General features: G+C 42.6%; 1 protein-coding gene across 2 annotated transcripts in view; it reads left to right on the top strand.

Moving 5' to 3' along the window:
- Positions 1-23,985, top strand: part of IGBP1 (immunoglobulin binding protein 1) — a 53,525-nt gene that overhangs the window by 17,738 nt on the left and 11,802 nt on the right. Inside the window, exons 2-6 of one of the 2 annotated variants that reach the window (XM_072817310.1) lie at positions 9,168-9,409; positions 9,770-10,063; positions 18,764-18,959; positions 20,984-21,063; positions 21,823-21,935. In XM_072817310.1, the coding sequence (XP_072673411.1) occupies positions 9,168-9,409; positions 9,770-10,063; positions 18,764-18,959; positions 20,984-21,063; positions 21,823-21,935 (925 nt within the window). The remainder of the gene's footprint in view (positions 1-9,167; positions 9,410-9,769; positions 10,064-18,763; positions 18,960-20,983; positions 21,064-21,822; positions 21,936-23,985) is intronic. The other variant, XM_072817311.1, reaches the window with a different exon arrangement.

The raw sequence follows: 23,985 nt of genomic DNA, 5'->3' as shown, positions 1-23,985 counted from the left end.
CCTGGGGGAAACATAAGGCAAAGAAGTTGGGGAGGAGAATGAAGGCCTTCAAAAGTGAAAAGGAAATAGAGGAGAGTTGCCAGGTTTTTCTAAGATCTTGAGGTGCCAGGAAATGAACAACATGTGAACTCTTCCCTGACCAGCCTATGTTTTCCTCGGTTCTATGGGGTCATTACAGGGAAACCCCTTCAGTGGAAGAGAAATCTAAGCTCTGAGTAAATTGGCCAGCCTCTCAGCCCCTATATCATTGGACCCTGGCTCAGAGATGAAAGTCTGAGGATGGTAGCCAGGTTGGATCTGGTACCTCTGGTAAAGGTACCTGCCTCTACCACTTGGCAGGTATCCTGCTGGGTGCCCTCCATCCATCCACCCAATTCATTAGTGCCAAACCCTGTTGGGGGATAGAAGAGCTCAGGTCTCACTTGTATTGAAACACAAAAACTACTGTGATTTCCTTCTCTGGTCCTGGCTCTCCTTCCCTTTATAGGCGAGCTCTTAGAAAAACTTAGTTGCTGATTGCTCCCTCTGAAAAAAATCCCTGGACTTTATCCCTTGGTCTCCATCTCCATTTCCACTACAACTTCTCTGATTGAAGTCCGGCTCAGCTCTCACCTGCCCTCCTTCACAGCAGCTGGACTGCTAAGCCAGCAATTATAGCCATCCACTGCCTTGCTTTATGCTCTTTGATGACTCCCCATTGCCCAGCAGATCAGTGCAGCCTCCCTCCTTCACCTGGCATGTGAAGCCCTTTGTGATCTGGCCCCTGCTTATCTGTTCTTATTTCCTGTTATTCCCCCACAAGAAACCTGCATTCCAGTCATACTTAAGTAATTGCAGTTATTGGAATATGCCCATGCTGTTTCACACCTCTCTGTTTGCATATACCATTCTTTCTTCTTGGAATGCTCTTTCCAGCTTGGCTTTCTGGCAGTTTGACTTTCCTATAAGCTGCAGCTGAAATGTCATCTCTCTTTTGAAACCTTCCTTGACCTTCTACCTTTCCTTGGCTTTAGACTCCTAGTCACCTAGGTGGCACCCTCCTCATCCTCTCTGGCCAGTTCTTGTCATGTCTGGTCTTACTTATCCCCACCCCAGCCCCTGATTTTTTTCCTCTTGAGGTTTATTCTGTATCAGGAACTCTGCTAACATTGTACATACATTATCTCATTGAATCTTCACATTGCCATTATTGTCCCCATTTTACAATAAGAAAACCAAGGCTTGAGGAATCTAGGTCAGTTACCCAACATCACCCAGGATACAGGGTCAATAAGCAGCACAGTGGAGATCCAAACCCAGGCTGACTTAAAAGGCTTAACCCTGTCACTAGTTTTAACCCCTTCAAGTGCTGTAGTAATATTAGGAGAGGCTTGCTGGGTAGAAGCAGGGATGAAATTCCTTTGGGTCCATGTGCCCTGATGTCCTAGAGGCTACAGAAATGATCTTGGGGCAGCCTAATGGTCAGAATCTGTAACTTAACTTCTTCCATCTGAGACAGAAAGCAGGGTGAGACAGGAAAGAAATTAGTACCTTTCTCCTTTTTTGAGGGGAGGGGCAGAGGGAGAGAGAATCTTAAGTAGGCTCCATGTCCAGATCTCACAACCCTGAGATCATCACCTGAGCCAAAATCAAGAGACATACACCTAACCAGCTGAGTCACCCAGGCACCCCAGAAACTAGTACCTTTCTAAGAAGAAAAAGATAACAAAGCTTCAGGTACTGACACTGCTTACTTCAACAGCCCACACAATATCCCCTGGCCATGCCTAGACAGAGAAGGTCAAACAGTTCTGGGCAAGACTGACAGGTGGCAGGGAGAGGGGATCAGGAAGAGCAAATGAGGCTAGAGTTCAGGCTCCAACTGCCACCTGGTGGTCAGCCTTAAAGAGGCAAGTGGATGGGGCTGGGGTGCTGCCTTGGCCCAAGCCAAGGGGCTGAGAGGCGGCTCAAGTGGGCTGGCCCCTGGTTCACAGTATTCATTCAATCACTCATTCATTCATCCATCTTTCCACTCATTTCTTCATTCAACAAATGTGTATTATACCAGGCAAGTCAAGGCGCTGGGAATACTGCAGTGAATCAAACAAAAATGCCTGCTGTCACTGTGCTCCTATTCTAGTGGCGGGAGACAAAAAACGAGGAAGTAGATGACATGGTATGGTGGATGGTGATGAATGCTATGGAGGAAAAGCCAGGCAAGGGGTGAGCAGAACCTTTGCCATTTTAAATAAAGCCACACTGAGGTGAAAATTGAGAAAAGACCTGAAGGAGGTGAGGGAGTTAACCATGGGGTTGTCTGTGGGAAGAGGATTCTAGGATAAGAAAACAGCCCAGGAAAGACTAAGGTAGGAACAAACATATGTGATTGAGAAGCAGTCAGGAGGCCAGTGTGGCTGGCTAGAACAGAGTGAATAAGGGGGAAGAGTGATAGGAGATGAGCACAGAGAGGTAGGCAGGGGTAAGATCATGTGAGGCTCTGAAGGGCTGTTTTATATACTGAGTGAGATGGGAAGCCATTGGTATCACCCAAGCTGGCAGGTGGCACTAGGCATTCTGTCTCAAAAGCCTGTGCTATGCAGTACTACTGAGATAGAACATAGGCCAGAACAGGAATGAGATCCCAGAAATAGCCCCATACAAATATGCCCAAGTGAGTTTTGACAAAGATATAAAAATTGAGTACAGGAAGAATAGTCTTTCCAACAAAATGCTGTTGGGGCAATTGGACAACCATAGGCAAAAAAAGAAACCTTGACCTAAACGTCCTATCTTATACAAAATAGAACACAAAATGGATCATTTATGGATGACTTCAAAGGTATGACTTAAATGTAAAACATAAAATTTAAAAACTCTCAGGAAAAAATACGAGAACATATTTGGGACCTGGCGCCAGGCAAAGAATTTTTAGGCTTGACACTAAAAGCACAATTCATAAAAAGAAAAACTGATAAATTGAACCTTGTCAAAATTCAAAACTTCTGCTCTTTGAAAGAAATCTTTTATTCTCTCTCTCTCTCTCTCTCTCTCTCACACACACACACACACACAAATCAACATTCACAGCAGCTTTGTTTAGCCCAAAACTGGAAACAACCAAGATGTCCTTCACCAAGTGAATGGTCAAACAAACTGTACATCTCTGGAATACTACTCAGCAATGAAAAGGAATGAACGGGCAGCAACTTGGATGAATCCCCAGGGAATTATGCTAAGTGAAAAAAGCCAATTCAAAAAGGCTACGTACTATATAATTCTATTTGTATAGCATTCTGGAAGTTCTAGAGATGGAAAACAGATATGTGGCTGCTAGAGATGAGGGGAGGCAAGTAACCAAGTGTAGTTATAAAACGGCTACACAAGGAATCCTTGTGATGACTGAGGTACCTTTTCTGGGGCTGTGATACATGAACCTCCACATGTGACAAAACTGCACAAAACACACACACAATTAGTTCATGTAAAACTGGTGAAATCTAAATAGGCTCTGTGGATTGTCTCTATGTCAGTTGACTGGTTTTGATACTGTACTACAGTTATACAAGATGCCAGCATTGGCAGAGGTGGGATGAAGGATGCCCTACAACTTCCTATGAATTACTTCAAAATAGAAATTTCAAAACAAAAAAACCCTAGAAGAGACCTTGAAAGATTATAAACAAAACCTTGGAGTGTTTTATCAGAAAAGTTTGAGGACCTCCACTATGCCAGTTTAAAAACGACAAGAACACCCACAAGATTGACCAGCATTCATACCTAAGAAATCAATGAGAAGATCAGAGCTACTATGATCTGACATTAATAAGGGGGATATCCAAGATGACAATGAGCCCAATATTCTTATTTTACAGGTGGGGAAAATAAGTCTCGGAGATAGGAAGCTACTTGTCCAAGGCCATATAGCAAAAGAGAATGATGGAAATAAAAATCCTTTTGGTTCCCAGTTTCAGTGAGGATGATAAGGGGCTCAGTGGGAGCAACAGGCAAAGTGCCTTCATCTCTGTGAACATCTCTTCCTTAAGCTCTGCAAAATGGCTGGTGGTGAGTTCCAGTACTTAGCCCAGTGCCTGGCACATAATTGGTACTCTATAAACTGTAGGTTTAGGAAACTAAACCTCTCTTTTTGAGAGAGGGGTCACCATGCCTTCAAAGCCAGGAAAGACAGAGACAAAGACTGCGGCCACAGCAAGGAGTCGCCCCCACATTCCAGCCTTCCCTGAGTTCTAGACCTTTAGTAGAGATTGATCCTGGTACTATCCTGGGGGTAGGGCTGAGGGTCACCATGGAGATGACTGGGGAAGGGGGATGAAACTTTTAGTTTCTATGGTAACAGCCTGAGAAGCGGGATATGATTTGGCAGAAAGGTTGAGGAGCATGTAATTCTTTCCACAGAGATGGGGAGGGAGCTTTCTGAGGCTCACTTAGGAGTGGAAGTAAGAGAATCAGAGAAATGAAGCCTCTCATTTCCATGGTGACAGATGGGGGAGGAATTGAGTCACCTAGGGAACCTCAGGAAGTGAACCTCTCTCTGATGCTAGAGGGCTACTGGGGATTCACTTAGACCTATTGAAATATTTTCACTGTTCTTCTATGTACCACCTCAAGTCATCTCTCATATCACCTGCATGCCCCCATACTTTGGGAAAGGCTGGACAACTATATCTACTATAGTCCCTTTCAGAGCTACTGTGGAGTTCAGTTGACACTTTATTTTAGTTCTTTCAAAATAAGTGTTATACAAATGAGCATGCAGTAGCCCCTGCTCGCCTTTCATGATCCATGAGTGCAGAGGGTTTGTTTGCCTTGTTCATTCCAGTGCCTAAGAACAGTGTCTTGCATTTAGCAGGCATTCAGTAAATAAAGTATGAATGAATAAATCACCTACCTGTTGTTGCTTTTGACTGTAAGTTCCAATCATAGGAAAATGGTTCAGGCTCCCCCCACATGCTGTCACCACTCAAGACTCAGTTTCAGCATTATCTCCTTTGAGGAGTCCTTCTATGAACCTTCTGGCTAGGCTCCCTTCCTGGGGGTTTTCCATCACACCCTCCGTGTGTCGCTATAACAGCATTTACCACATTACACTGAAATCATTTGTTATCTCTCTCTCCTTCACCTTAGCTGTTAGAGCCTTAGGAGCAAAGACTATGCATATGTGTATCACAGCAGCTAACACAGTGGCTGGCCCACTAAAATACACACAATAAATACTTAATTGAACCAGATGTCTCCCTATAGTTTTTGCCAAATCTACACTCCCCTGGCTGACTATATGTTTTCCATAACATGGACCAGCTTACTGATTCAATCTTATTTCCTTTTGCTCTTAACACAGACCGTTTACATGTTCGTGTCCTCTTTTGTTCTCCACCAGGGTCTATAAACTACCCCCTCTTCTGTAGTATAGTGTAGTGATTAAGAGCTTGAGCTCTAGAATTGGATCTAAATTCAATGAGCTGGGTTCAAATCCCAGTATAAGCCAATACCAGGGGCCAGTTACTTTAGCTTCTCTGAGCCACAGTTTCCTCTTCTGTAAAACAAGGTTGTAACAACATCTATTTCTCCTGGAAGTTGTGAGGGATTCATTGAGAAAATGCATGTAGAGTACTTTGCATAGTCACCTGGAAGAAGTGAGCACTCAGAGAAGGTTATGCATTATTATTATGGCACATGATTCTTTTAACGTTGAGTCCCTCCGTAGCAGGTAGTGAGGTCAACAAAGACAACAGGGTCTTAACTGAGCTCCACAGTAGCTCTGAAAGGGACTATTGTATAATTGTCCAGCCTTTCCCAAAGTATGGGGACATGCAAGTGATATGAGAGATGAATTGAGGTGGTACATGGAAGAACAGTGAAAATATTTCAGTGGGTCTAAGTGAATCCCCAGTAGCCCTCGAGCATCAGAGAAAGGTTCACTTCCCATGGTTCCCTATGTGACCCCACTCCTCCCCCAGCTTAATAAACTTGCCACTAGTTAGACAAATTCAGATCTCAAAAATTCTTGGTGAGGGGTGCCTGGCTGGCTCAGTCAGTAGAGCACTCAACTCTTGATCTTGAGGTTGTGAATTCGAGCCCGATGTTGGGCACAGAGATTACTTAAAAAAATATTTGGTGAAGATAGTTTGAACCCTAAGGATAAACTAATGATTCCCCAAATAATTTTTGGCAAGTTATAGCCTGCTCTTGGCTTTACCCTCTAACACAAGTTGATCTCATTTAGTGCTGTTGCTGGCATTTCAGGTCCAAATATCTGTAGAGTATTAATCAGTTGCTGGCATTTCAGATCCAAATATCTGTAGGGTATTACTCGCTTGGGACAAAACAGCAGCTGATCTCTAAAGCAGACTAAAGAAGATCTAAGATGCCAAGCACATCAATTCAGACAGGCAGGGAAAGGTCTACTTTAATGTTTCTCTCATCAATCACACAATTGGTTTTCCAAGATCACAAATCTGTATTAAGATCCACACATGACCAATGAACATCAGGGAGTCACACCAGAAAATACATGCAGTCATCTCAGTTCTACAGTCATGTATAGGTTACTTAAAATGCTTTCCACTGTTCTCCTGAACTCTAGTTTCGCCTCATCCCAACTCACTCTTTATACTGTTGCTTAGTTAATCATCTTAGCTGTGTGACCTTGGGCAAGTCACCTGACTTCTCAGTGTCTCAGGTTCTTTATCTGCAAAATGAGGGGGCTGTGCTAGATTAGTATTTTTTATACTGTGTTATTTAGAGCCCCTTGAATCCCTCAGAGGTACGTTGGTGCCTTTGGCACCACTGAGCAGGTTGGGAGAAGAGGTGGGCCAGAGGCTGAGTTGTCAGGCCTCTGTGTATCCACTTTAAAACACAGCAGCTGTTTTAGAAATTATGGGCCCCTCTCAAATCTGGTTTGGAAAATGAATTCTGCTATTACAAAAAGTTTAAGTACCATTATGTTTGCATGATTTCCAAGGGATCTTCTGGCTTCCCTAAAGTAGGATTTTTTTTTTAAATGGCTTTTAATGATAACGTGTTTATACACAGAAACACAGTAAGCAATTCATTTTTATTACTACCTTTTTTTCTAACCACTTTTTAAGCTGTTATCTCAAAATAAGATATGACACAATACTTAACATGACAATTTAAATATGCACTCTGACGTCAATTGGCAACTCCCATAAAGACTGTCATTTTGAAAGCCATAGAAAAGGGGCATACAAAAATAAATAAATAAATAAATAAATAAATAAATAAATAAATAAATAAGAAAAGGGGCATACAAAGTTGAGGAGCAAATTCAAATTCTGCATATATTTGTTTTTCTCTTAGGTAACAGCAACTGCATGGAAACTGATTATCCTTAGTCTCACAATTACTGAGTTTCCAAGTCTCCCCAAGTACTATCTTTCTTCTTTGTATTCCTGGCTGAGACTGACCTGGAAAGTTCAGTTTACTAGAGTAATTAGAGGTGCCAGACAAATCAAATAGGTAATTCATCAGAGCCACCTTTCTTCCTCAGCTTCTAAAGCTGAGGGATTGCCAGGTGAGGTTTATTAGAAGATTTATGGGTCCTTAGAAGCCACTGGCTTTGTCACAACTGGTTGGGCAAGTCGCTTACCCTTTCTGGTCTGTTTTTTCCTCTGCTTTTTGAGGTCTCTTTCCAGCTTTGAAATTCTCTGACTGCATATCATGTCTGAGAAGCTTTCTGAAGTACTCTTAGCATGGAATGACTTGTCATTGCTTAGTTTCCCAACAGCCTATGCAATACAACAGATCCCCTGGTTCTGTACTGTCCTATATTGCCCTCTAGTTGTTTTTACGTGAACTTTTTTTTCTCAACTATAATTAGTTTAAAATATATTTAGTTTAAAAAGCTTATTTTCCAAGTTAAGCAGTGTGTATTCTGCTCAATTTAAACCCCCTAGGACAATTTGGGGGCGTGTCTGGAAGTAATCCATATATATTTATATTGATCCATTCAAAGCAATGACACCCCTTTTGTCAAAGTCCTGAAATTCTATTTTTACATCAGTACTGTCCAGTAGAAATATAATATGAACTCAATATGTAATTTTAAGTTTTCTAGTGGGCATGGTAAAGTGAAAAGCCACAACTGAAATTAATTTGAGTATGTTTAACCCAACATATACAAAATATTAACATTTTAACATGTCAGTCTACAAATTGAGATAATTGATGCTCTTTTTTCCGTGATGTGTTCGAAATTGGATATTTTACATTTCCAGCATATCTCACCTCAAAACAGCCACATTCAAGGTCTCAATAGTCCCATATGGCTAGAGCTATCCTACTGAACAGCGCAGCCCTACACGTTTGGGCTGAGTCCCAACCGAACAATTATTTTTCCATGTTTAGGACACTGAGCACTAGATAAGACCCAGGCACTAGGTTAGCCGCAGGGGTGTAAGAATTAATTAGACTCATTCTGGTAAGGGAGATAGCTTGGGAAATCACTAGCTGTAACACACTGTCGTAGGTGTTCTGACAGAGATCTACAGAAAGTAAAAAGTTTCAGTGGCTTGGCGGGGTAAGGGGGCTCAAGGAAGGTCTCACAAAATAAGTAACTTTTGAGAGGAAGCTGGCTATGGAGTGACTAGAATTGCAGGTTACCAGGGGGTGTGCGTGTGTGTGGGAGGGATGACGTGAAGAGGACGGGCGAGGATTGGCTGGGAGAAGCCTGGGGCTCTCGCGGCTGCTGGATGGACGGAAGCCGGAGGGGGGCGCCACTGGCATTTGCACGCGCAGACGACCGAAGCCGGGGAGCGGCGTTGCTGCCGGATCTCTGGCTGCCCCGGCCCCTCAACCAGGGGAGCGCCTCGAGAGGTAAGGCGCGCTCCTGGCCGGCTCCCGCAGCTCGCTCTGAATTCCGCCTGGTCACGCCAGGGCTAAGCTCAGAGCCCACGGAACTTCCCAGCCTGGCGTCAGCGACCCGCAAAACAGCAGCCGGTGCTGTGCTTGTTAGTTTGCTTGCTTTTAGCAGATGCTTACTACTTGTGATAGGCAGCCGCATGCAAAAATGAATCTATGGAAACAGTTGCCAGGGTCGGCGATCGACGGCTTCCGGAAGTTCTTTGACCCTTTGGTAACAATAGAGCGACTGGACCAATACGGCCCTCCTTCCGGTTTCGTTTGCGCTCACCGAGTTCTTTTTTCCCAAGTTTGCCTTTGACCCCGGAAGTGAGGTCTTCCGCGTTCCTCCCTCTCCCAAGATGGCAACAGCCGAAGACGAGTTACTGCTACCGCGGCTCCCCGAGCTGTTCGAAACCAGCAAGCAGCTTCTAGACGAAGTGGAAGTAGCGACTGAACCCACCGGTTCCCGCATAATCCAGGATAAGGTGTCCAAGGGACTAGACCTCCTTAAGAAGGCTGCCGAAATGTTATCGCAGCTCGACTTGTTCAGGTATGGGGGACAGGGGAATAACGTCTGAGGACGGAGGTAATAATGGTTACCAAGGGTGGAACCATTGAGCCTGGGTGGAGGAGATCCTTTAAAAGGCCTAGGAACCATTTATTCCTACCTCCCACTGCGATCTTATGTAGATCGTTTATTCTCCACCTGACTTGGAGATAGTTGATATCCCACGACTCTGCTCCCTAAGTTGGCTGTTTGCATAAGCATTGGGTGTGAGTGGTCAGCTACTTTAATTCCTCCTGCCTTCTCCCGCCACACACCCACCGCAGCCCTCTCCTCCCCCTGGAAGCAAGGGCTACAGTGTGAATGCCCGTCCAGGCTTCACAGCCTCCTCTTTGCTCTTTCCAGCCGAAATGAAGATTTGGAAGAGATTGCTTCCACTGACCTGAAGTACCTGATGGTGCCAGCATTTCAAGGAGCGCTCACCATGAAACAAGTCAACCCCAGCAAGCGTCTAGATCATTTGGAGTGGGCTCGAGAACACTTTTTAAACTACCTAACTCAGTGCCAGTACTATCATGTGGCAGAGTTTGAGCTGCCCAAAACCAAGAACAACTCAACTGATAATAACACTGCTAGTTCCTCCATGGCCTATCCCAGCCTCGTTGCTATGGCATCTCAAAGACAGGCTAAAATAGAGAGGTGGGTCAATAGCTGTACCTTGAGGACTGCCCAGTGGCAGTGCTTTGGGGGTGGTGCATGTTTTTTGGGGGTGGTGAGGGCAACAGTGGTATCTGTCACTCTTGGTTCATATTGAGCATTAGGCCCTGGTGAGAGTCAACCCTCCTGAGTATTTCAAGACACCTCTGCTTTTGATAAGATGGTCATACCTAACCATCAAGCCCCTGCTACCTTGTGGTTCCCAGCAGTAGAATCTAGTTTAGCATAGCATCTCCCAGTCTTTTCCCACATCACAGCATAACATTATTCATATGTACAATGGGGTAGATCTCTCTGAAGGGCACAGCGTCTTGTAGCAATAATCCACTGATGATCCACTGAGTGAGAAGTTCTCAAAGAGTAATGGATCAGGTGTGTAACATCCTCAGCTGATCTTAATCCTAGCACAGCTTTGTTGTGTAACCTTGAACAAGTTGTTTACTCGCAGTTTTAAAAAACATTTAATGAGTGCTCAGTGTCTAGGAGCTACTCCAGGCACTGGAGCTAGAAACTGAGTATGGGTGTTTGTATGAGTATGGGTGGTCTCCACCTATACTCTGGTGAGGAAAAGCAAAGTAGCCATAAAAAATGATATGATAGAGAAATGCACAGGTACTGTGAGAGCAGACAGGAGGGGCACCTAATCAAAGAGAGTAGGAGAGAGGAGAAGGCTTCCTGGAAGAGGTAACTCCTGTGATGAATTGTTTAAGGATGAATAGGAATGTTATCTAGAGGACAAGGAGAGAAGTGCATTAGCCAGCAGAGGTAATAGCGTTAATAAAGCTACAGAGATATTAAAGATATTAAGATTACAGTGCTAGGGCGGGGTGTGTGGATAGGGAACAACTGTAAGCAATTAGATAATGCTAGAACATGTAGGCAGGTGGAGAAATGGAACGATGCTAAAGAACGTTGTGGGGTCCAGACCAAAGAGAGCTTGGGGTGTGAGGAAGGTAAAGGAACAGCCCTGCTGCTAAGAACTTGGGGAGGGATTTGAATCCCAGTTCCACCATTTAATCACTCTCACTTTGAGTAAGTTGCTTAATCTCTTGGTGCCTTAATTTCCCCAGCTGTAAAATTGGATAATAATGGATCTTTCTTCATAAACTGGTTTTGAAGATTAAAGGATTAATACATTAAAAGCACTTAGCACAGTGGCGGATGCAGTAAGTACTCAAAGTTAGCTATTGTTATATCTTTGTAGCTGAGAACAGATTGTGGTGTCAGAGACCTGGGTTTGAGCCCCAGCTTCACTTACAAGCCGTTGTAATTTGGGTGACGTATTTAACCTTTCTGAGCCTCAGGGTTCCTCATGTGTGAAATTATGTGCAAGTAATAAGGGTACCTGTCTTGTAGGATTAAGAAAAATAAGATAGACCACACAAAAACAGCATAGTATCTGGCACGTAGTTAATATTCTGTAGATGTTACTTACTAGTAGGCCTTCCTAAAGAACCTAAATTTTGGTTGGTGACTGGGATCCACTAGAGATTTTTGGGGTTTTTAAAAGAGTAGCATGGTCATGTTTGCATTTTTTAAAAATTTTTATTTATTTATTCATGAGCGATAGAGAGAATGAGGCAGAGGGAGAAGCAGGCTCCATGCAGGGAGCCCGACGTGGGACTCGATCCTGGGTCTCCAGGATCACACCCCTAACTGCAGGCGGCGCTAAACCGCTGCACCACCGGGACTGCCCTGCATTTTTATTTTTATTTTAAGATTTTACTTATCTGAAAGAGAGCGCACATGAGCAGGGGGTAGGGGCAGAGGGAGAAGCAGACTCCCCACTGAGCAGGGAACCCAATGTGGGGCTCCATCCCAGGACCCTGAGATCATGACCTGAGCCGAAGGCAGACACTTAACTGACTGAGCCACCCAGGCTCCCCTCATATTTGCATTTTAACTAGCACACACCGGCAGCAGTTAGGAAGCAGTGTAGCAGAGTTAGGTCACAAGTGATGAGGCATCACTACAGCAATGGCAAAAGAGATAAGAGGGATGTATTTATTTACAAGGGTCGACCCTTCAGAAAACCTGCTGATCAGTTGGTTCTGGAAGGTGGGGTATGGAAGCAACAAGGGATGTTTGTCATAGGTGGATGGCTTGCAGAACTCCTTAAGATGGGGAATAGAGGAGGAAGAACACATCAGGGGATAGGAGAATGTATGAATTCAGTATTGAGCCGTGTTGCATTTAAGGTGTTCTAGGAGTCATCCAGGTAGAGGTATCCGGTAGTGTGTAGCTCACAGGAGAGGTCTGGGCTAAAGAGCTGAAAATTGATTCCTTCATTTGGCAAATATGTATTGGCCTTTTCTTTTGTGCCAGAAACTATTCTAAGTAATGGAGAACCAGATGATATCCATGCCCTCGTGAAGCTTTTATTTTGGTGGAGGAGACAGACAATAAGCTAGTAAATCATGTAATTTTGGATGATATGGTCTATAAAGAATAAGAAAGTATGGTTCAGGGTTAGTTTGTGACAGTGAATAATTTTTGAGGGAGTAGGATAGACTGCTAGGAACTGGAATTCAGCATCCTGTCTTTTGTCAGAAGATAAGGGCAACCCATTGGCATATAACAGAAAGTTTCGAACAGTAAGTTTGGTATCCAAATAATTATAGTACATCCAAAAAAGGCCTGTAAATGCCATAGAGATATACAGGGTGGTAGAGAAGAAAGACCAGGAAGTAAGCACATCTGGTTGGAGGGATGAGGATGAGGTTTCAGTATGTAATAACATTTGAGATGAGCCTTGAATTGTGCTTGAAAACAGAAATTACAGATTTTCCTGAATATAAAAGTAATAATACTCATTGTGGAAAGTTGGAAAAATAATATTTTTAAAATTAAAAAGGGCTTAATCCTAGCACTCAGAGATCTTTGTTAACTTCCTGATGTATTTCCTTCCAGATATTTTAGTTAATAAATTTGGAGTAATACTGTATATATAGTTTTTTTTTTAATCCTTTTCAAACCTAACATTGTATTGTGAGCATTTCCTCATGCCTTTTGAAACCATGGTATTTAATGGTTCCATCCCATAGTTGTACCATAGTTATTTAATCTTTTAACACCAAATACTTAGACTATATACAGGTTCGGGGTTTTTTTGTTTTTGCTCTTCTAAGTAGTAGTATGAACAGACATCTATAACTGCATCTGTCACTGTTTTCTTAGGCTAGATCCCCAGAAGGACCAGTAATTAGATCAAAGCATTTGAATATTTTAAGACTGTTGATATAACAATAACAAAGTCTTAGAATATGTCCCTTTGCACTGGTCTTAGATGTTAACACTTAGAAAATCCAATTGGGAAAACCAAATAAGGTATGTCATTGTTTTTATTTGCATTTCTTTGGTTAGGAAGCTTTGTCTTTGAACATTTTTTTAAATGTCTGCCGGACAAAATAATAGTTAATCCAGGTGAAGTGCCAGCAGCCTACGCTGAGGTATGACAGTGGAGATCCAGAGAAACAGGACCTAAGATTCATCTTGTAGCTAGAATTGGCAGGCCTTGCTGGTGGACTGGATAAAGGGAACACATAAAGGGAACACTATTATATTATATTATAATGGATCCCACATTTAAATCACTAGCTCAGACCTTTCCTGACCTTCAGACTGCTACTTCCAACACCCTACATGGATGTTTCACAGACATCTCAAACTTAACATGACCTAAATTGAACCCTTAGTTATTTAACCCCTGATGTGCCCCCACACCGTGGTCTTCACCATCTTAGTGAGTAGCACTACAATTTGCCTAGGTGTTTAAGCCAGAAGCTAGGAGTTAGCCTCAGTTCTTCCCTTCTGATTCTCCACATCCAGTCCACCAGCAAGGCCTGCCAATTCTAGCTACAAGATGAATCTTAGGTCCTGTTTCTCTGGATCTCCACTGTCATACCTCAGCGTAGGCTGCTGGCACTTCAGCTGGAATAGCTAAAACACTAACTGCAAGGACCTGCGCAATCTGGCACCTGCTTCTCTTCAGTCTTCCCTCGTTCACTAGACTCCAACCATAATCGCCCTCTTTTAGTTCTTTGCACAGACCCGGCTCCTCCCCTCTATAGTCTTTGTACATGTTCTCTTTGCATGAAATGCTCTTCATTTTTCTGTCTTCCTGGGCTTTGTCTTTGAACTCTAGTAGAATGTATACTCCTTGAGGGCTGGAGCTGTTTCTTTGTTTACCGTGGTATGCCTAGCACAGGGCCTAGCATATAGGAGATGCTTAAGAAACATGTATTGTTGACAAGCAGGAGGAACAACATGAGCAAAAGCCCACAGCAGGGTAGTTTGAGGTGTATATAGGGAACACAGAATAGTTCAGCAGAAGCTAAGACTACTGTGGTCGGAGGTCTGTGGAAAGAAGCGATGTATATAGAATACTGAAAGGGAAGGGAGAGGCAGAAAGACAAATTAACATGTTACAATAGTACTTCAGCTGGAAAGAAGAGAGGAAAATGAAGTGACAGCTGTCAAAAGTATTATTTTGCAAGAAGCGTTTATATGATTAGAAAATACATTGTTGAGATCCTTGTTTATTTTCTATAAGTCCTCCCCACTGTACATACTGATAACATCCTACATAAAACATACCTAAATGGTATAACATATCCTCTCTCAAAACTCCTTTCTTCACATACCCTCTCTCTACTCTGATTCTCATTTATGAGAGTGTGAGTCTGGTTGATAAACTGCACCTCCATTCTTGTGACAGAAATAAAGAAGTAGAAGTTGGGTAAGTAATGAGTCTAGTGTTTGACCTAACTGAACTTCGATTCTGAAGTGACAACTGGGTAGCCATGTCCATAGGCAGGTGGAAATGTGACTAAAACTTAGGAGGCTGGTGACTAGTGTGAAAAAATTTAGGAGCTTTGGTGGATATGGATAGTTTACCAGGGAAAAACAGAGAGAAGAAAAGCCTAGCATAAAATCTTGGGGCAAGTTAAGGGAGAAGAAAGAGGAATCAGAGGTAAAATACCCAGCAAGGTATAGATAGAAGTGCTTATAGAAGCCTGGGGAAGAGAGAGAGCAAATGTTATGTACTCTGAAACTTCTCCCTGTCAAGCCCCCTCCCAGATACTGTAGCACTTCGTTTCTGTTACTTATCACAGTGTAACTATCATTCTCTAGATTTGAAACTCCTAAAGGTCAGAGACTTCCACTCACTGCATCTTTAGTATCCTAATTGTATCATTGTATCTTTGGGGCCCAACCCAATAAGTAGGTACTTGAAATATCTTGGGAGAGCGGATAGAGTGGTCATCAGAAAAATGGAAGCAGTATGGTGTTACACATAAAGCCTGAACTTTGGAGTCAGATGGACCTGGAGTGGCCAATCCAATTTCCTCCACTTAATAGATGGGGCATCATCTAGCCCCTGCTGGCCTTCTTTTTCCTGTCCCCTAACGGCATCTGTATTCTCTCGGCATCTGTATTCTCTCGCTGCTAATGAAGTACTTTCGTGTGTATTGTTGCATTTGATCCTCTTAACCCCAGGAAGCAGATCTTGTTACCTCCATTTTAGAGCTAAGGAAATGGGATAAGAGAATTTACTTGTCCATAGATAACACACCTCCTAAGTGTCCAGGCTAGGATTTAAACTCAGGTCTTCAAGTTCCCAGTTCGCTCCACTATAGCACAGAAAAGAGAAGAGTGGTCATTTGAAAGGAGAGAACATAGATTGAGGGAAGATGTTCTCTAGGAGAGGGAAGGGCACCAGTAGAGTGAAAAAAAAATTGCTGATGACAGGATGATTGTTAGACTGAGGCCTGGGAAAATCTGGGTAGGGAACAGGATTGATAGCAAAAGTGGAATGGTAAAGACATCACCCTGGTAAAAACAACGTTAGCTCCTTAAAGGTGAGGAAAGATGAAAGTACAGAGATTTTAAGGTCAAGAGGGAAATTGAATTCTACATTGGCTGGCTATCTGGTGACTGATGGTGGCATGGAGTCCACAAATGATGAACAAGAGGGTAGCTGAGCAAGGGTGACCACTCAGGCAGAGTTCGATCATCTGAATTTGTTGTTGATTCATGTGACACAAATCTATAATTTGTTAGCTCTCTACAGCAGCCTGAGAACAGCAAAAGGGAATGGGGAGAGTTGTCCAGAGTCAGAAGGGTGACAGGCATTCTAAGGCGGTAGGCAGTATTTCCATGTAATGGCTCACCATGGGAAATCTAGAACCGTGATAAAAGGTCTAGGACAGTGGTTTTCAATCTGTTTCTTGGAGCTCTAAGAATCCACCACACAGTGCCTGGGCATGAGTAGAGGGTATGTTAGGAACCGTCCTCTGATTAACTAAAGTGGATTTTTATCTGCTACTTACTGGATTTCCAAATAAGCTCTCATAAGAAGAAAGGGTTCTTTTGCTAGGACGAAAAGGTTTAAAAAACACTGCCCTAAAAAAAAGCAGGAGTGGAGGAGCTAAAGTTTCAAAGATGACAGGAGAGAAGTCACAGAAGGAAGGAAATGAAGAAGCCTTTGAGTGCAGTTAGACCGTGAGCTTGCAGAGAATGGGAAAGGAAGCACACGAACCTTATTCAGAGGATCAGTAGACTGACCCAGAATTTACTCTGGATTATATACATTCTAAGGCTCTGGTAGGTTTTTTCCTGTTGTAGGTACATCCAAGAAAGAGGGTGGGGGTAGGAGTGGGACCAGAATTAAACGTTCTCAAGTAATATCTGTAATAGCATTCATGAACTAGTAGTTTACCTTTGTGGTATTTTGCTCAGAGGCTACTGATGATGATGCTGTGTGACAGTTATTTGAAACATTATATAAATTACTCCACTTGTTGGGTAAAAGGAGCAAAAGAACCTAAAAAGTCTACATAATAAAAGAATGTCTCCAGAGCAGTGGTTCTTGACTTTACATGGGTCATGGACCTTGTTGATAATCTGATGAAAACTACAAACCTCTTCCAGGCCAAAAAAAAAAAAAAAGTAAAATTCTGCATAAAATTCCAGGGAATTCATGACCCATCTCCCCCTAAACTGTATCCATACACCTCAGGTTAAGAACTCTAGATTTGGGTGAACACCTGCAGAGGAGCATCTGATTCTGGAGATCTAGAGTGGGGTTCCAGTCATAGATATATCAAAAGACTTTTCTTGGAAATCATGGAACTTTTCCTTGACTTCTCTCGCCTTTGCCCTCTCCCTCTCCCCTCTCAAGCCCTTACACCCAGTAAATCTTTTATATTTTAAATACATGCAGATCTCCCCACCTCCATATTTCAAGTCACTGTCTCATCTAGTTTGTAGCACTATATCAGTTGATTTCCGTGCTTCCATCCTTGCCTCTCCCCTCCTCCTCCCATAGTCTGCATTCCACACAACAGCCAGAGTGGCCCATATAAAAAAAGTTTTCATGTCACTCTATTCATGTCATGTATTCTATTCAAAAGCCTCCAGTGGCTTTCCTGTCTCAAAATATCATGGCATTTGATATTTGGGGTCTTACTGCCTACAGGGTTCTACAAGTTGTAGCCCTGGCTCTCTCACTTCATTTCACTATCATTCTTCTTCACTCTATGCCAGCCACACTGGCCTACTTTCTATTTCTCAAACACTTCAAACCAAGCTTTCTTCCACTCCAGGATCATCATATTTGTTACCTCATAGAACCTCTTGCAAATATTAGCATGGCTTGTTTCCTTATTGAAGTCTTTGCTCCAATGTCACCTCCTCCTGATCACCTTGTATATAATAGCACTTCTACTTTTGTACCATCATTCTGTCCACTTTACTTTGCTTTTTGCTTCTTCATGGCACTTACCACCACCCAACTCATCATCTCTGTTCTTTTGTCTGCTTCCACTAGAACGAGAGCTTCAGGAGAGCAAGGACTTTCTTGTATCCACTGCTGTGTGTCCAGCACTGAGAATAGTGCCTGCCACACAATAGGTACTCAGTAAATACTTGGCAAATGAATGATAGATGACGTATTAGAATACATCCTGAAAAAGGCAGGCAGGATGGCTTTGAGTCTTCAAGGGGCAGCTCAGTCAGTAGAGCCTCTGTCTCTTGATCGCAGGGTTATGCGTTTAAGTCCCATATTGGGTGTAAAGTTTACTTTTAAAATGTGATTGTATAGACAAAAAGCACTGAGTATAGCACCTTGTACTTGAGAAAAATAAAAGAGAGTGTTTCCTTGGTTCAAACAATATGATGCCCTTAGTAGAAGGATGACCCAGAAGAGCTAAGATTATTTTGCCCTGAAGAAGAAATGACCAATTTTTTTAGGCTATTTCCCAAGGAATTCCTGTGTCAGTGGCAGGTAAACAACCCCTAAGAATATGTGACTCTTTGAAGTGGCAGGTCCCAAATGGACATTGTGTGATACTAAGTATCCAACTTAGTAAGGATTAATGTAATAAAATTACTGAGGGACTTCCATCTCTAAAGATGAGGAGAGAGGGGTTGCTCAGATCAGGTTACTTCTGTATTTTTCTGGCTTTAGAATTTATTTCTCAGCCCCTACTGATCCCTACCTTGTCTTGGCAATCTTGAGGACTTGCAGCCTTGGTGGTGAATTCTGGGGTATTTTTGCCAAAGTGGACACCGGCTTACTTACTGCCTGGTCACTTGCAAAGGTAAACTCTTAATGTGGCCTTCTTTGAAGGAATACCTCTTTATTTTTAAGTTCATGGGTAATGCTTTTCTGTGGAACAGATACAAGCAGAAGAAGGAGGTGGAGCATAGGTTGTCTGCACTGAAATCTGCTGTGGAAAGTGGTCAAGCAGATGATGAGCGTGTTCGTGAATATTACCTTCTTCACCTTCGAAGGTGGATTGGTATCAGCTTAGAAGAGATTGAGAGCATTGACCAGGAGATAAAGATCCTGAGAGAAAAAGACTCCTCAAAAGAGGTAAGCCTGGTCACTGCTTAAATAGCTCAAAAAGCTACTATCAGAGATTTGAATGTCCTACAGGAGAGTAATCAAAATAAAATCCTTTTAAGTCTCCATAAAATCATTGTTCTTGTTAAGATTAGTGGAGGAAGGCTGAAGGTTCATCAGGGTAGCCTTCTCTCTAGCTTACAGTAGTGCTCCCCAGTGCTTTCTCACCTGTAACACACTTCTAGCCATGTATAATTTCGTGACATGCCACAGGGAAGGAGACTTCTTAGAAGTAAAAATTGGTTTTGGCTGGGGGTGCCTGGGTGGCTCAGTCGGTTAAGAGCCTGCCTTCGGCTCAGGTCATGATCCCAGGGTCCTGGGACCAAGCCTTGTGGCAGACTCCCTGTTCAGTGGGGTGCCTGCTTCTACCTCTGCCTCTCCCCACCGGCTCGTGGTCTCTCTCACTCTCCCTGTCAAATAAATCAAACCTTTAAAAAATTGGTTTTGGCTGTGGGAAGTAATAATTGTTGAAGGAATGCACAGGAACGTGAGCCTTTAAAATTTGTCCTTGACTTTGATAAAGGAGAAGAGGAATGGGATAGGAATGGAGAAGAAGAGTAACACTGGAGGAGAGTGAGAAAACAGTAGAAAGAAGATAAAAGGAAAGATTGAGTATTTAGGTTGGGGGAGGAATCAGAATTTAATCTTACACAATGATGCACTCTCACATTCTTAGATCCTCCAAGTATGAGATACAGAAGTACTTTCCCATGCACAAAATGTTAGATATACTGATAATAAAATCTGGTGAGACGCAGCTTTGGTTGTCTTTGAAAATCATCATCCTGTTTTGGAGCTGCTGCTTCAGAAGTTTAGGCTCTGCTGCCACTTATTTTTTGGTGCAAGATTCAAACATGGATTGAGTTGAATTTATCAGCTCACCACAGGCATTTATTTAAGACCTCAGAGAAGCTTTTCTGCTCCTTTTTCTTTTCATTTTACTTATTTATTTGAGAGCGCACATGCAAACACGAGCAGGGAGAGGGGCAGAGGAGAAGTAGACTCCCCGCAGAACAGGGAACCCAATTCAGGGCTCGATCCTGGGACCTCAGGCTCATGACCTGAGCCAAAAGCAGATGCTTCACTGACTGAGCCACCCAGGTACCCCAGACAAACCTCTTCCTAATTTGATCCATACTAATTAAGCCCAGGAACTCAGGCCTTTTGGTAATATCAACTTTGTTCCTCATGTTAATGAGGATCAAAGAACAAACAATTCTAAGGCCATAAGGCCCCTAGAGCATATCTGGATGAATGGCTTTCAGGCGTTTTGAGGCTGGACTCTTCTGGGTCTTCTCCTGTCCTGTTTGTTGTTGTTGTTGTTGTTGTTGTTGTTGTTGTTGTTTAATGCTCTCTTATTTGGTTTTGGGATTGGCTCTGGAAAGTGATGAACCTAGAACCAAGTAAGCACCTTTACTTTGACCATACTTTGTTTCTGTATGCCCCTGGATAGCCAAGGTTCCTTCACACATTTCCGTATGCCGTGATATGAACACTACTTACCCCATTCTTTCCCTCTTGCATTTAGGAATACCCTCTTCTAAAAACCTAGGGGTTCATGACAATCAATTGCATAGTTACATCAGAAGGGGTTTTAGAAGGGTCTTAATAATTCAGCTTTAGCACTGAAGGCCTGGCGGTTCAGGAAAGGGACTTCAAATTCAGCTCAAGGGATTTAGCTGGACCGTGGAAAAAGCCTTTGGAATCTCCTTCTTTGGAGAGAAATGTTTTAAAACCGAGCGATCATTTTACCTTTCATGAGATGATTTCTGGGAGAGCTTTCTCCTCCCTTTTCAGCAGTATACTCAGACCTCCTTAGGAGAGATGAGCAGCCTCCACCAATAGTATTCAATTGCTGTCTCTGAGAGAATGATAAATAAGGAGTGGGCAAAGTTTGTATCCAGGGCTTGTCAAGCACCTGAAGACTTAAGAGCCTGCAGAGTGGGGTAGTCAAAATGGCAAATGCACTTCTGATAACTTAATTTCCTTTCCAGGAATCAACTTCTTACTCCTCTCATCAGGACCGGCCTCCAATGAAACCCTTCGTTCTCACTCGGAATGTGGCCCAAGCCAAGTAGGTAGTACTAAAAAGTGGGTTGCCTTTGTAGGTCCCCTGCTTTTATGGCTCAGTTACAGTGCATGAGTAACAGACAGAATGGGCATTGTAAAAAGGCCATACCCTCACCTGTGGTGGTTTTTCTTTCATCAAAAGGGTATTTTTTCTAATACTTTATACATTTGTCTTTTTTTTATATGTCTTCATCAGACATTTCCCTCACAAACTCAAGCCGAAAAATAGGCTCAAAAGAAAACCAACAAAAATAAATCATAAAGAGGAAGGAAATCTAATGGAGAATTACATACATCAGTTGTTTCTCATTATTGCCTTCAGCTACAATTCTCAAAAGGACAGATTTGCCTGTTTAGGATTTAATTCTGAGCTCTTGAGATGCTTTTCTGTTGGGTGGCAGGAAAGGCTCCTTCCTCTGTACCTTTTAGACCCACCAACTATAAATACCCCTTCCACATTGTCATCACTGCTTTGTGTGGGACATTGGCCTCTGGGATTGCTTTCTGGGCAATGATCCTGAGCTATTTATTTTCTCATGAAAGCTCTTGACTTTAATGTACCTTCCTGGATGCCTCTTTTTACATATCCTCACAGGAGTTTACAAAACTCAGAAGATAGCTGGACAAGGGAACAAGGATGAAACAGACACAGGTTTTGTCACTAAATAAAAGAGACTAAAAAAAATTTTTAAAAATAAAGAAAAGAGGCTTTTTAATAGTGCTATTAATGTTTAGTTTTCTAAATGTAATGTGATTCTTGCAGAGTATTTGGAGCAGGTTATCCAAGTCTGGCATCTATGACGGTGAATGACTGGTACGATCAGCATCAGAAATATGGAGTATTACCAGATCAGGGCGTAGCCAAGACAACACCAGGTATGAAGGGGTAGAAGGAAAGTAATTATACTATTGGTTCCTTACTCCCTAGAAATTAAATTCAGACCAAGTATTCTTGCCCCTTAGGAGCAGAAATCTGGACAAAGATTCTAGGCAGTGTTTTTTTTTTTTCATTTATTTTTAAGATAAATAGCAGATGATTCTGGGAGGATGGGGATGCAGCAGCTTCATGATTTTGGAATCCTTTCAGATGTCGTGGCATTAAAAACAGACTCAGCAGCTAGATAGCAAAAGCAAAAATCCATGGACAGCAGTTCCACTTCTGGTAATGGCAGAGTAGGTTGTATCAGGCCAGTCCCTCCTACTGATAACAATTACAAACTGAAGATAATAAAACAGCTATCCAAAGGAACTAGAGAGGAACACCTGGGTCGCTTAGTGGTTGAGCATCTGCCTTTGGCTCAGGGCATGATCCCAGTTCGGGGATTGAGTCCCACCCTCATCAGGCTCCCTGTAAGGAACCTGTTTCTCCCTCTGTCTATGTCTCTGCCTCTCTCTGTGTCACTCATGAATGAATGAATGAACAAACGAACTAGAGAATGACCAAGAGCAGACACAGACTGGAGGGTAGTCAACACTTAGAAGAAGGGAATGATTGGAATTTCTCAAGGGCACGGACTTTGATTTAACTGTATTCCTGGTGCCCAACTTGGTAATTAGATCATGGTACATACTTGGAGGCATCTTTGGAAGGGAAAGGTGGAGAGGGTGGCCATTATAAAGATGGAAGCAATATGGTATGTTAAAAAAAAGCATGGACAGACCTGAGGTAACCAATTAATAGGTAAGACATCATCTAGTCCCCCCTGAGCCTCTGTTTCCTTATCTTGTGTATTATTTCATTTGATCCTCTTAACAACCCTATGAAGCAAACATTCTTATCCTCATATTAGGATGAGGAAATGGTGTCTGAGAACTGACTTACACAAAGTCTACATAGCTAGAAAGTGGCCATGCTAGGAGTTGAATTAAGGTCTTAAAATTCCCAATTCCAGAGCTATTTCCACTGTAGCACAGAGAGGAGTGGTCATTTGAAAGGGCTTCCTATTTCTTACAGCTTCTCCCCCATTGGCAGTCTGCAATTGTGGTGATGTGGGGGTAGGTGACACTTGGATAGAAATGTACACTGTTACTGATTGAGAAATGAGTTCGGGGTGACTTTGGCAACTGAAAAATGAGACGGTGTCCCATAAAAGAAAAAACCACAGAGGAGGAGCCTTCATTCTCTATATACACCTTTCCTAAATCTCAGGCTGACACCTAAGCTATGTATGCCTGAGATAGACTCGAAGTGTCCTAGATAGGGCTAAAATAGCCGAATGGAGGATTCAGCTGCTGCCCAATGCAGAGGAAAGAGAATTTGGAATTTTGGTTCTAGACAAATGAATTACCTGCTAAAATGAAAACTCAGGGATGCCTGGGTGGCTCAGTGGTTGAGCATCTGACTTTGGCTCAGGCCCTGATCCCAAGGTGTTGGGATCAAGTCCAGCATTGGGCTCCCTATAGGGATCCTGCTTCTCCCTCTGCCTATGTCTCTGCCTCTCTCTGTGTTTCTCATGAATAAACAAACAAACCTTAAAAAAATAAACATCAGTACTCTATAGAGGAATGAAACAATTCAGAATGTCTGCAACATAACATGCACAAAGTCTAGGATTTCATCCTAACTACTCTATATATGGGGGAAAGAAAAATAGGAAAATGTGACTTATACTCAAGAGGAAAAGCAGTCAATGGAGACCAGTCCCAGATGACACATATGTTGAAATTCACAAAGAAGGACTTTAAAGCAACTTATTTGCATGCTCAAGAGCAGAGGGGAAAATATGCTTGATATGAATGAAAAAATAAGAAATCTCAGCAGGTAATGTCTAATATAATTTTACATTTATAAACATACCTGCTACCCAGAGGCAAGTATTATTTTAGTCCATATGAACTATTGACCCTTTCTGAGATTACAACATACACATTCTTAAATCATTGTGGGTAGACTTTCAAGTACCTTGTTTCTGGACATGTAACATGT

Source organism: Canis lupus, chromosome X (genome assembly GCF_048164855.1).
Source record: "Canis lupus baileyi chromosome X, mCanLup2.hap1, whole genome shotgun sequence".
Lineage (NCBI taxonomy): Eukaryota > Metazoa > Chordata > Mammalia > Carnivora > Canidae > Canis > Canis lupus.
This window is presented reverse-complemented; position numbering and strand designations above follow the sequence as displayed.